We start from the raw sequence: 13,653 nt of genomic DNA on the forward strand, positions 1-13,653 counted from the left end.
AGCTATAAAATGCCCAAAAAATATATTAAAAAAAAGAATTGAGGGTCATTCAGTCTTTTGGATGATGACAAACCTGCAATGCTAATACCACGCTGCTGTTTATCATAAAGGCTTAATTTCATATATGGGGTGGCGCCTTTTGAAATTCATTCACACAGTGCATTTGTTGTGATCCAGACAAACATTAAAAGTGGTGAAACCAGCCTAAATCAATCTTGTCCTTTTAAAAAAATCCGGTGTTTTTAGGTGAAATTATGTAAAAACTCAACATGTCTTTGACATACGCATAAATTAACTGACCCGGCTTTAATGAAGAGAGTTTTCTGAATCCATCAAAGATGTTAGAGCTGATAACTGATGACTTGGGTTTCATTTATTAATAATCTTGGAAGAGCGTGTACATGAATAACCTGCTGGTGATGTCTTAATCATAAAAAAAGCTACATCTAATTGTCTTTCAAGAAGTATCCTTTCAAATCTATGTAAAAGGGTTGAATGCTATTAACAGAAATAAAGTTATGGATCAAAGGATTCTCACAAATATTGTTCCCCAAAGGCTCTTTCACAGTCTCTCTACAGTCTAGTCTTGTTTGTGTCTTGCTCTCATTGTTTATAGTGCCATGCTGATAAAATGTGAACCTTGTATTACACAAGGGAGACAAAGAGGACTAATAAAACCACACTAAATTGAACTGCACCAAACTTGTTACAAATGTCAAATTAAAAGCTCCACCTCTTATCTATAATGCGCCTCTGAGTCTGACAGTCTGTTGTGCCTTTATCCCCTCTTTGGACTTTCAAATCTCCATTTCTCTCAGAGCTTTGAGGGTGTGTGCTCTGACAGAATGTCAGGCAATTAAACAGTCATGGCTCATTGAGCTGGAGGTGGGCCCGCTCCTCCAAACTCCTCTATAGGCAACAGAAGAAATAAACGCCGGCTCTGCCTGCCATCCTCTTGCACATTCTTTGACTCACAAACTTAGCGGTAAATCCAGACAAGAAGTTCTTATCAAAGGGCGCTTTATACAATTGTCAACATTCACAAGGCTGAGTAGTGTCACTGTCACGGGTAATTATCGTTTGCAAGGATGTAAACGAGGACATTGTGTGGGACAACAAAGATGTACCCGGTCATGTCCCTCACTGCTGCAGAATATATACATAAATGCTGCCACATTAAAGATGGCGTGAGGCAGCAGGTACATGAGAATAACATCTTAACACCTATTCCCAGGGTAAAGCACAGAGGCATGACAAAATAACAAGCAGCAGTTTCAATTAAGACACACACACTGCAGAAAGCTTCAGGTGAAAACAAAAATCTTTATCATATTTTTGCGATATTTTTCATGTGTAGCAGACAACCAAGAGCTGCTCAATACCTGCGTTTCAACTTCTGTATTTTGCTCATGCTGGATATGACAGGAGAATCGAGAACCCAACTTTCTGTTAACAGCAGTTAGCGTACAGACTGACACTTATTTGTTCAACACATGAAACCCTTTCAAAAAAATACTAACAACCTACTGCGGCGTTGCCAGACTGAAGGGAGGAAAAAACTACTGAAATTCCTAAATAACAATGGCTGATTAATTGCTCTCATACAAGCCACCCACTGACCACCTGCATGACCGTAACAACCACAGAGATACACTGGTAAGTGAGGGGAAATACATGTGATGCCTGCTGCCACAACTCATACATTCATCTAACGAACAAATAATAGCGTACATCTTTATGCGACCACAGGCAAATCAGCAGAAAATATATGCATGTCACAACCAGTTCAGCCATCCTCCTGACACTATAAATTATAAATAGTGGCATGAGTGGCTACTGCTGATTCAACACCACCTCTGTTTCTTAATTAGCTGATGCGACCACATCCTGCTGCAGGCTTCATTTGACCACAGCGTGGCTTAAGTGAAAAATTATATGATAATCATGGCAAGATATTATTTTGGCATAGGTGACATTATTGCCTGTTTGTGCTGTTGTGACACACACAATTTAAATGGAGGGGAGGAAGTGATAGAACTGTATACTGCATGAATCTGAGATCAAGGAAAGCTACTACACAAAGAGCTTGGATGAACCTGCATGCAGCAGTTATCGTCAGAAAACTCTTATATTGGATGTGATTCATACATGAAGATGAATGAAGATGAGTGATTCACAAATGAAGAAAAGTGATTTTTCCCACAACTTGACAGATTTGCCTGGTGTGGATGCAATCCTCCTCACAAATGACCTCGTCCTCCAGAAGTCCAGCTACATGGCGAGTTATCTGAAAACATACAAGCGCCTGGAGAAATGTATTTTTTTTTGTGTGTGGTTAGGTTCACAAACTCAGAAGCAAAGTTGTATTAAACTACTCTTTTTACCATGTGAGTAAATGTGCTTGAGAGACCATGTATGTGCTTGAGAAACACAGTCTTTTGAAATTGCTATTTCATCTCAAATTTGAACATGCACCTTTGGCGTCAAGCTAGTTGCTACCAAACTTTAACTGCTATTTAATACCTACTTGGCCTATGACTGATAGAGGTCTGGTGAAATGCTGTTAACAACCTGCGTCAAGGCTTGAAAAGCACTGTTTGTCACATTGAAATCGCATTGAAATACCATGCAAAACAGAGGTTTTTCATCCACATCTGCCACCACATTTTTCTTTTTACTTCTCACCTTTATATACAGTACTACTATTTTCAGGATGCAAAAGAAGCCATTGTGTCCATCTGGAGAGCAGACAAGACATCATATGCTATTCCAGCTCCAGTGATAATGCACACCATGCTGTGTCCAATAAACTAAATCTATTTAGTTCAGTATTATATGTTGCCTGACTCATTGTGCTACACCTCCTGTACAAAATTGAAATGCCATTTTCTTCTTGAAAAATGCCAATTTTAAATGATCCCTGCATAGGTACTTCCTCCATTCATGCACTTCTTTTTTCACAGCATGTCTGGTATAGTGGAAATCGCCTTTAATAAGATTATCTCATGTGGACTAGCTACCTCAGCAGTCAGTATCGATGCGTCTATATACAGCAAGACGAAGAGTAGCAGATTTTCTGCCTGCCAGTATGGTGGCTGTTAAAGGCAGAGATGTCAACTGCAGGATCTCAATGGAGATAGATCAAACTTTTCACAAGTTACTCCGGGCTATACAGTAACTAGGCCACTTGTCTGCATGTTCTTGCCATGCCTTTGCTCTTGCTATATCTTAACAACCAGTGTTATACTGTTAGATGTTTGACAGCTGGAGGTAAGCTGCAGGAGAGACTTCACAGTGTGTGTGTGTGTGTGTGTGTGTGGTACCTATATGACCTCAACCAACATAATTAAATGTTAGCTGAGGAAACCAGCTGCTGTTAAAGTGGCCCAATTTGCCACAACGTGACTCATTGGACTGGTGAAGGCTACGTCTCACTGCCTGAGTGTAACTTTTACCTTTTGAGCTGAGTGTGCTGAATGTTGGCTTCTCTATACCACCATGCTGTTTCATTTACTGTATTCAAAAACTAGTTCACACAAGCACTCGGCATGTAGTCGGGATTCATTTATGAGATCAAATCATATAATTCTACTGGCAACAGTGCAGCGTAACTGTCTAAATTAAACCTTTATGTTGTAGAAACACACAGGAGGAACATTTAAGCAGCTGTATAAATACAGTTTGGTGTAAGTTTGGTGTTATTAATAGGAAACAAGTAAATGTCACAGAGAAGCTAATATCAAGGCATCCTACATGATCTTATGTAGGAGTGAAAACACTTGATTTCACGGCTCATTATCAGAAATCTGCCCTTTGGCCTCCTAGAGACAAAGTGCCATTTATCTTCCTTTTTTTATTTTAATAAATAGATACTGCTCTACTGAAAAGATGTATCGATTGAATCAAATTGTCAGATTGGGAGATTGGTGCCCCCGGGTGTTGCATGTTCCTGTGGTAGCAGTGAGCACTGTGTGGGAACAAACATGAGCCTTTATAGTGAAGAACACACACATATAAAATTGCCTGTACAGATATGCATAGGCATTTGACTGTCAGTGTTTGTGTGGACAAGAAGACAAACAATGGTGAGATATATTCCTAATCAGTTAATAAGATAAGATAAGATAAGAAACAATCACAATATAGTGATATAGTGTGAATGAGATACTTTCATATCAGCAGAACAATAAAGTTATCAGAGCATATTATACGGCAGGTGAATTATCGTTCTCTAAACATTATGACTTTATTCTAATTAAATTACCACTTTACTTTTTTAATATTACAAACTTCTTCTCAGCTTCTCAGAAAATTGTTGTTAATGTGCACAAAGTTTTGAACATGAGCAGAAAACTTGCTGAAATACACATGGGGTATTCAAGTCCAAAGGTTATAGTTTAAATTATTAAATTTTGTGCTACATGCACATTTAAAAAGGTTACTTCCCCAAACAAAAGACATTATAAATTATTAAATTATTATTACTATTAAATGAGAAAAGTTGATCTACAGAAGAATAAATATTTGAAAGCAACACAGAATGCCTGAGAATATATTTTAGATTCACATGCCACCTGTCTTAAAGTTTTAATTTACGATAAATATATTTTAAACATAAATTGATGCAAAAAGGCATAAATACGTGGATATAAATGAATCATATACACAGACATTCTAATATGCCTTTAATAGCGTAGCAGGAAGTATCTGTTCCATGCATATATCTACCAGGTGGCAATCTCCGTGTCTGAGCATGGAGGCCAACCAGGAAGTGCCTTAAGCCTGCAATCTACCGTAAATTCCAGCAGGGGGTACTAAGTTTGGCTGCAAAAAAAATCTGCCCATTAATTTCAGTGCAAAATTTGAAAACTTCTCACTTGATTTATTACCTCCGAAATGTTTTTCAGGATAACATATGGTCTGAATTGCTAGTTAAAAATGATCTTTAAGACAATTTGATATCAATAGTTCTAATAATGGCCCCATTTAGAAGAAAATAGAAGATAAAGAATCGTATGATTTGGGGCGTTTCTAGCTTTGATTGACAGGTCACTGACAAGGCGAGCCGTCATCAGGAGAGAAGCAGAGCAATGCGTATCCACGGCACAGCAGTGATCAGATCCCTCTTGCTCCTCTACAGTCCAATTATGGTTTGCTCTGCGTATCGGAAACAAGATGGCGACGCAAGATGGCGAAGAGTGTAACGCTGAACTCGAGGCTTCAAACAGGCAGTCCACAAACCAATGGGTGACGTCACGGTGACTACGTCCATTATTTATATACAGTCTATGATATCTACTAAAGAAATTGCAAAATTTTGGGTTTCTTTTAACACTGCAGAAGTTTTATATAGTGATAGTTATTGACAATGTATTTCTAGAGACAGTTGGAGGTTTTATTACTTGCTTTACACTTCTCTGAGGCAGCATCTACTTGCAATCACTTACATCTTAAGTGTTTCCACAGTCAGCTGTGTTGATTGCCACATCCTGTATCACTTTACACAGCAGCTGACAGGTTAACAGCCAAATATGGTTAAATATGAGGAGATATAAAGCCATTTATCATGTCTTACAGTGCGTGACTTTAAGGCAATTCTTCAAATTTTAATTGAGTTGTCGTTTTTTTAGTGATGAACCCACAGAGAATTATCACCTCCTCCTGCAGCTCCCTGCAGCATTACGGGGTTTTATAGCAGGTTTCAGCTCATTGTTTTGGTTTTAAGGCCTGCAACTTTACTCCTTTGGTTCTCTCTCGCTGCACTGATCAGCAATGACTTTTGCAGACGCAGCAGGCCGCTGTTTTCTGTGGAAAAAAAGCCCTAATAAACCCACAGTACACTAACTGCTCAGCACCAAACAGCAGGCAGACAAAGTTTACAACTAGCTGGTGAACACTGTGGAACACTTAGCAGCTAAAGAGACAGATATCTTCTCAGGAATTAATGGAGGCCAGAAACAGAGTGAATATCTGTCAATTTGCCTTCCCCAATTGAATGCTAATGCTGCTCTGTTTTGATTTTCAGCTGACACCTGACTGCGGCTCAAATGATGGATGTGAACCGGACCGAGGAAAAAAAAAAGACACACCAAGCATTTTCTTTTTCTTTCCATGAACCAAACAACCCCCCATTACAGCACATTACCAGAATGTCAGAGTTTGCAGCTTCCTGTGGCCGCTATGATCTGGATGGATTCCTCGGGCACAGGGATGTTGACAATAGAATTTGCCGCTCAGGTACACTGTTCTAGTAATCGTATGTTAAAAATAAGCTGCTGTCACCGAGCTCCATCTTGTGAGATCCTCCAGGCAGGCTAATTGCCCAGTTATTCATGAGCAGCCTGGAGCCCCCCATGTCACCGTACCATTACAGCAGATGCTGGTTTCAACACTCCCGCACCAACTCTTCACAGCTCTCCCCTCTGCCAGTTGTGACGGAGCAGGTCACCTGCTGATTGGTTGGCTTCTTCGAGGAGTTGACTCTATTAGCTATAGCAATGCGGGTCTTGGACTTGGATGTGTCTGGAATAGATTGTAGTGGTTGACGAAGGTTTGTGTTGGATCTCTAGAGAGAAATCCTCACTAGCTGAGGACACCATGGCTTGTGTTCAACAATCCCTGTGGTGTTAACAACTCAACTGTAAAACGCCGTGTTTAACAACTGATACTTTGATGCTGTAATACACACCACGTGGCCATTATCGAGGTCAGAATAGTTCCTGCAGTAGATCCCCTATTAGATTAAAGTCAAAATGCTGCTTTATAGCAAATTCCATTAGACTAGGTGACACAGGCTCCCATGTGAGATGGAAATGAGACTGTGACTGACACTTAACACACCAAGTGCTGCATACCAGTGGGATTTACAGGCCACAAGGCTTGTTTGCTATAATCTCAGATACTTAGAACACTATATATCCACAACCACATGATATTAAAACATCAGTTTTGCTCTGTCACATTGCATAATACAGTGGCAGACAATAGTCCCAGCAAAAAAACAAACAAACAACTGAAGTGAGTATAAAATGTTGAACCTTACACTGTGTTGCATCGCATTCCAAACAATCCTCTGGTTTGCAGCATGAAGGCAGGGGAAACAGAAAGCCTTAATTAATTCAGTGTAGGTGGAAGAAATCGTTGACGGACATACAAAGCTAAAAAGGCAACTGTTGTGTATAAGACATCAAAAATGTGTAGAGAAAGAATTAGATTGTGGAAAACATAATTAGCGTGGAATAAAACAAATAATTCATTTTTGTTGGATTCTTAGAGCCAGATGGCAAGAAAACGGCTGCTTTTCAAATCATGTATTCATTAACTAAATAACCTATTATTAACCTGACAAAAAGCACAGAGACATTTCATTTAGCGTGCCTTAAACACTGTGGGCGAGATTTCTATTCCACTAGAGTGAATAAATACATTTGCTACTTTTCAAAGGTCAATAATGCTAAAAAAAATATGTTTGGGGGGTTTCTGGTTTCTAGCAGCTCTAAACAGCAACATAACTGAGATACAATTTGAAAAGATTAACTTTGAAAAGGGCTAGGGGGGAGAAAGAAGGGCACTGTGGCTGCAAAGGTAATCCATGATGAGAACTGTCTCTCAGCTGAATTGCTCTGTCAACTGTGTGTTAACCTTTACCCTGATGCAGCATTTTAGTTTTCAAGGTTGTTTGAGATGGAAATCCATGTATCAAGATCCAATCCGACAAACATGCAGCTAATCTGATAGAAAATAAAGGTGTGCTTTACAGCAAACAATTGATATGGTCAGCCTCACAAAATCTATCCATCTCTTCTTTCATGCCTTTCTTTTCTGTTTGCCCAGTACACAGAGATGAGAAGGGCACTGAACGCAGCGCACCACACCTTCCACTGCCCTCTCGGGGTAAAGCTGTTGATTCGTTAACAAACACAAATCGATAGAGGGGGCCTGAATGGAGGACAAGTACAAAGAATTAATTTCCGGCTCCAGGGGCTTACGACGGCAAATCACCAGCTTTAATCAACAGTGTCAAGCCAGAAAGACAAATGATGTTTACACTGAAGCAGTGTCTCGCCTGAAAACAGCAGCATTGGCTCTGTCTCCTTACCAGTCTGTCTAAGCTGGTGCCAGCTGCAGTGGTAGGCTGTTCCTCTGGGCTGTACGGCCTGAAGCGAGCGTTGAACACATCCGAAACACCACGGGTAGACCTAGTCATTCCTGCGGGTTTGGGCATCCCACAGCCTTGAAAAACCTGCAATTACAAAAACATGGGCACCCAATTGTCAGGGTTTTTTAAATCGCTTGTGATGCAGAAAAAAAAGGGAAAAACACTGTTTTGTTAAGGTCTTCGCCCCACATTACCAGCATGACGGTGCTCTTTGTCAAGTTGAGGTAACCCGTTGATGGGTGACTCAACTAGGAACTGTGACCAGTGCTATTTAAGATAATAAAGTTTTTACGGGCTTTTGGGAGAATACCACATATGCTAAACCATAAAAAAAACTGCATCTGTTGCATGGGAAAGCCAACAGAGCAGTTAGCTCTGAATGGGAACAGGCATCCAAAACTGCGTAGGCAGAATAAATTCTTCACAACCACCTACATTTTTTTTTCTTTCTGACTACAATTTTGTGGGCAAAGAAAAATGCAGTAAAATGCAGGAAACACATTAACTACTGTTAGTTGAACTAAGATTATCTGACCAAATTGAAACATATAATTCAAATACAAGACCTAAACTTGGACATAATTGGAACGTGTTGTACTACACACCTAGGAAACAGCCAAGAATTACTAAGAAAAGGTTTCTGTTCAAGTTGGACTTCAGCAGCCAGACTGAGGTGTTGTAAAACCTTTATTGACATACCCTGCTGGAGACCTGGACACTGTTATCTTGCATATTCATGATGGCCTCGGAAATCTTGACATCTATAGGCTCCATGACAGATTCAATGTTGAAAGGTCCCTCCAGTCTCTGTGCCACCAGCAGCATGGCATCTGTAATAGCAACAGCATAGAGAGAAGGGGTGTGAAAGGGAGGGAGGGAGATGCAAAAAGACACAACTTCAGTTGAAGAAACTTTTTCAATTTTTGGCATGTTTTTTTAAACACTGAATGTACTAACAAATGCATTATGTCAAACTTTTTGTGACACATTGCATGATGTGGTAGGGTTTAATAATAGTAGCACTTGAGACAATCTGGGAACTTATTGGTTATCTGTCGGACACAATTTAGGCTCTGCGGAAAAGAGCAAACATTTTGGGGGTTTCCAGTATACCCATTGGTTATTTAAAAAATATGGTACATGGTATCAAGTACAATATAACCACCATAGTTTTCTGGAGTGTATCAAACTGAGACCATAGGTTTAAATTTTTTTTTTGCTGATCCTGCTATTGCTTTTGACCATTAATTATATCATGCTCAGTCTGATAAGCAACTAAAAACAGGAGAATGGAGTTGGAATTGAAGGACAATACTTATATTGTTTCTCTGCAATGAATGCAGATAAATAGTTTTCAAAAAAAAATGCTACATGTCCGTCAGACAGATATAGCTCATGGGTTGTGTGATTACATTTTGGCTAACGCATTCCTCCTCTCTTGCTCTCCACGGAGACAGTTTACCTGCAACCAAAGCCCGCTCAAACGTGACTGGTCGAAACTACAAATGGTAACCAGAGTGCTTTCATTACCAAAATCCTGTCCCACTGCCTACAGACTCTGCATTCATATGCAGACATCAGGTGATAGAGATTACAGAGCCCAGTGCACTACGACTTAAGAAAATATAAAAAACAAGATAAAAATATTCCCAAGTTTGATGACACAATTAAAAGTTAACTGTAAATACGAAAATACAATCATATAACATATGCATGGAGGATTCCACTCACAGCCCTGGATATATTTCTACTCTCAGTTCACTCTGTTTGTGTGCATTTACAGTGTTTCTGTATTTGGGTGTTTTTATATATCTGCTAGTAATTGCTTGCATTTTGTATATGGGTTGTCTTGTATTTGCTTGTTGTTTTTTTTGTATCAGAAGTGATTCCCAAAAATGCAATGCATAAGTTGTCAAACTGCTGTGAATGTTTTCCTAATTTAGTTTTGATTTTTCACACTGCTTGTATTTTCTTGAGTTGCAGTGTGTCAGGTTCTGACAGCTTGCACAGAAAGTACAAAAAAGGACAGGGTTGACTCCACAGACTTCCAAAGAAACAGTGTGTTAATTTCCATATCGCAGATGTCTATTTACTTGAATTTCATGAAATCCTTAAAGAAACAGTGCCTAGTACTGAAACATTAAGCTGATCATAAAAAAGATGCATTGCCAACTTTTTCTTTCAATGTTTAAGTATTTTGTTAATGTAAAATTACCAAATATGGTTCGAGGTCCTCAAATATGAGGATTCTTGGGGGGTTTTGTGATGGGCATCTCTGGCATTTAAAAGACAGCATGATTAATACACAACAACAACAACAACCCCCACTAATGAAAATAATCCATAGCAGTTCAGACATTATTTCACCAAAGGTCATAGCTTTAAACAGCAAAATATTGTGTCTTTCCTTCTGATTACATTATTGTCAATTATCTCCACCTTCTCTTCACACACACACACACACACACACACACACACACACACACACACACACACACACACACACACACACACACGCGCGCTTGTGTAGCATGAATGCTTGTCGTAGCAAATTCAATTTTTATGTAGATCAACTCAATCAAGTCAACAAAATGTTGTTATGCTGCATGCAACAAAAAGCACTGATGAGTCATTGATTTAATACAACTTTTGATAGCCAAGCATTTATTTACATCACTGAACACTGTAAGGTCAACGACTCATTAACATCCATGTGTGGACACAAGCCAGAAGGCAACATGAGACCATTACCATTACACCATCTCCACAGTCTAATTGTTTTTATCACTTTCAATCAACATCTCTCGTTAAAAAAAAGACAGTCAAAATATCCAGTAATTACAGCTCTAATGGTGCAGATTTCACAGTGGTTCAAAGTAGTAAGACGACAGCTGTTGCCCTTAAGAGGTTAAGTGTTTTAATTGACATTGCCATGACACAGAAACAGAGCTGAAGTGCCCTCACAAACCCCAGAAGGCTTCATATACTCACGCGCTACAGTCTCTGTAATGGCAGTTCTGCGTTTGAATGGCGTGCCACAGGGAGTTGGACATCACCAAACCACTAACCCATAACTGAGCCGGCCCCAGATCGAGACACAGTACTTACGTAGTTTGTCAGGGAAGGTCTCTCCATCCAGAGACCTCCCAGGACAGGACCTCACCAGCAGGCTGTCATAATGACTCTACAATTACGTCCTTACTAAATAAGGTCATCCTGTCATTTGGAGACTACAGAAACAATGGCCGATTTCATGCTACTGAACACCTTATCAATTTATTTAACCTTGACTCAAATGCAGTAAGTAGAGTGTTGATTTTTTTGAAGAATATTATACACATTTATTTTGGCTTGCTGCTCCCATCACTCCACTTATTATACAAGAATGGTAGTATTTACTCCCAAGCTGTGAAACACGTATAATTATCCAGAAAACTGAACAATAGGCACACGGAAACTGTGTTAAAATCATATATTTGTGACAACAATGATTAATAGTCTGTGTAAAAGGTAGCCCAAAAATTAAAGGGGGTCTAGATTAAAAAATAACAACAAAACTCCAGTTCTTTAATAGCACGTCTGTCCAGCTTTTCACTCTTGTGGGACTTGAGCTCACTAATGGCAGAGGAAAAGAGCTGAGAAACATTAGCGCAGCACTGGCTCAATTTCCTTTCCAATTATGTTGAAGTCTGAGCCTTTGAAGAGCTCTTCTGTTTGTTACCATAGAAAAATCTAATAGCCTGTGATGCTTGCTGAGATTTTAATATACAGACGATGTCGGTGCAAAATGCTTTTCTGCTGTCGCACTTCAATCGCACCGCTGTGCAACCATATGGTCTAAGTGTGGATGACATCTGTACCAGCAGAAAAATTAAACAAAAAAAGAAGATCTGCTACTGCTCGTCTGTTATCAGTGATGGCGATTAGCTGCTGTAATGTGTTTTTGACGCTAAACTGCAATTTAACCAAAACGCTTTCTTTGTATTTTTCTGTCTCATGAAAATAATTTGAACTTGGCATTGCCATATAGCTTGCTGTTTAATCTGATTATGATGTAAATGCATTCAACTGCCTCAGGTATGTCTGCTTGCTTGATAACAAACACACACATTAAAAAAAAAGTCTCAATTCAAGTGTAAGCTTGAAAACTGTCAAGTGCAAATACTGAAAATTTAGGTCAAGGGAGCCAACTGGGAACAACTCATATTTCATAATAAGAGAAAAGAAGAGTGCCTCCAGCATCAGAGACGATGGAAACCATGGTGACTTATCTGCAACTTATCAGATGGGCTCGACAAACAGAGGGAGCCGGCAACTTTGTCTTCATACATAACTGAGGGAGAGCAGACAGGGAGTGACAGGAGAGAAAGAGAGAGAGAGAAGAGAGGAGGGGAATGAGATGTGGTGCTGATTGGGTTGAGTCAGACCAGAGTACCGCTTTGTCCCAGAGGAAAGGTTCCTGCTTCGCATGTGCAAAAACATGTAGAATTAATGACCGTCATTTACGAGGAGTGCATGAAGTCCAGTCCGCTGTGGCAGGGCTGCCACTCTGAGCCAAATTCTTCCTGCATCACTTTTGCAGCACTGAGATAGGCCCGTGGCCAGCCGGAGGAAATCTTTTTATCATCACGACACAGCCTTGCAATAGACGCGTCTTGTCCTATTCTGAGCTAAGGGGTTTTAAAAACAACAACCGAGGCTGTGCCTGGATATAGACATGTAAAAATAAAAAGACACCATACCGTGAACCCACAGCGTGATTCAAATATTTTGTTTCATATCAGAGGTTAATGTTTCACTTTGTGGTGTGAAACATGCTTATTTGCACTGTCTTGCTAAACAGCTAAAAATCCGAGGAGGTAATATTACTCTGGGCTCAGCCTCTTTATCGAGATTGATGTCCACTTAAATTCAGGCTATGTCAGCCAGCGGCAACCTCCAGCAGACAAGGACAAATAAGGAAAGTGAACGGGCCCATCTATGGCTCTTTGCCTGTGAAGAGTTCCACAGAATGAAAAATGGCTCCAGTGTAATTTGGAATCTGTAAAGCATAGCTCATCTGTGGTTCACTCAACCAGCTAATGGTGCTATATGAAATGGTATAAAAATGGAAAGGAAAAATGCATGTTGTTGCTTGGTTCCACACTGTCCTCATCAAAAAAGTCCTTGAACACACACACACACACACACACACACACACACAGAGACACACACACACACACACACACGCACTAAAACAGAGGACACATTTTTCTTACCAAACCGTAAAAGCTTTTTCAAATTGGTAATGTATTATTTCATAAAATAACAATGCTTGTAATTTCTACTAGGGGGTCTCCCAATGACACGACTATCAAAAGACAGACGTTGATGACATAGTGAAGTAGGGTGGGATCATGGGAGATGATGTCTTTATTGTTAAACCTTCTCTGATAAAAATCTATTTTACGTGACTCAGTTTGGATAAAAATGTTCATAGATGAGTCACACTTATT

General features: G+C 39.7%; 1 protein-coding gene across 2 annotated transcripts in view; it reads right to left on the reverse strand.

Annotated features, from left to right (window-relative positions):
* Positions 1-13,653, reverse strand: part of LOC131979488 (glypican-6-like) — a 111,043-nt gene that overhangs the window by 24,258 nt on the left and 73,132 nt on the right. Inside the window, exons 5-7 of one of the 2 annotated variants that reach the window (XM_059343485.1) lie at positions 8,858-8,988; positions 8,099-8,242; positions 7,043-7,072 (exon numbers count right to left, since the gene is read on the reverse strand). In XM_059343485.1, coding sequence (XP_059199468.1) covers positions 7,043-7,072; positions 8,099-8,242; positions 8,858-8,988 — 305 coding nt within the window. The remainder of the gene's footprint in view (positions 1-7,042; positions 7,073-8,098; positions 8,243-8,857; positions 8,989-13,653) is intronic. The other variant, XM_059343486.1, reaches the window with a different exon arrangement.

The sequence above is a fragment of the Centropristis striata genome, chromosome 10, assembly GCF_030273125.1.
Source record: "Centropristis striata isolate RG_2023a ecotype Rhode Island chromosome 10, C.striata_1.0, whole genome shotgun sequence".
In the NCBI taxonomy this organism is placed as follows: domain Eukaryota; kingdom Metazoa; phylum Chordata; class Actinopteri; order Perciformes; family Serranidae; genus Centropristis; species Centropristis striata.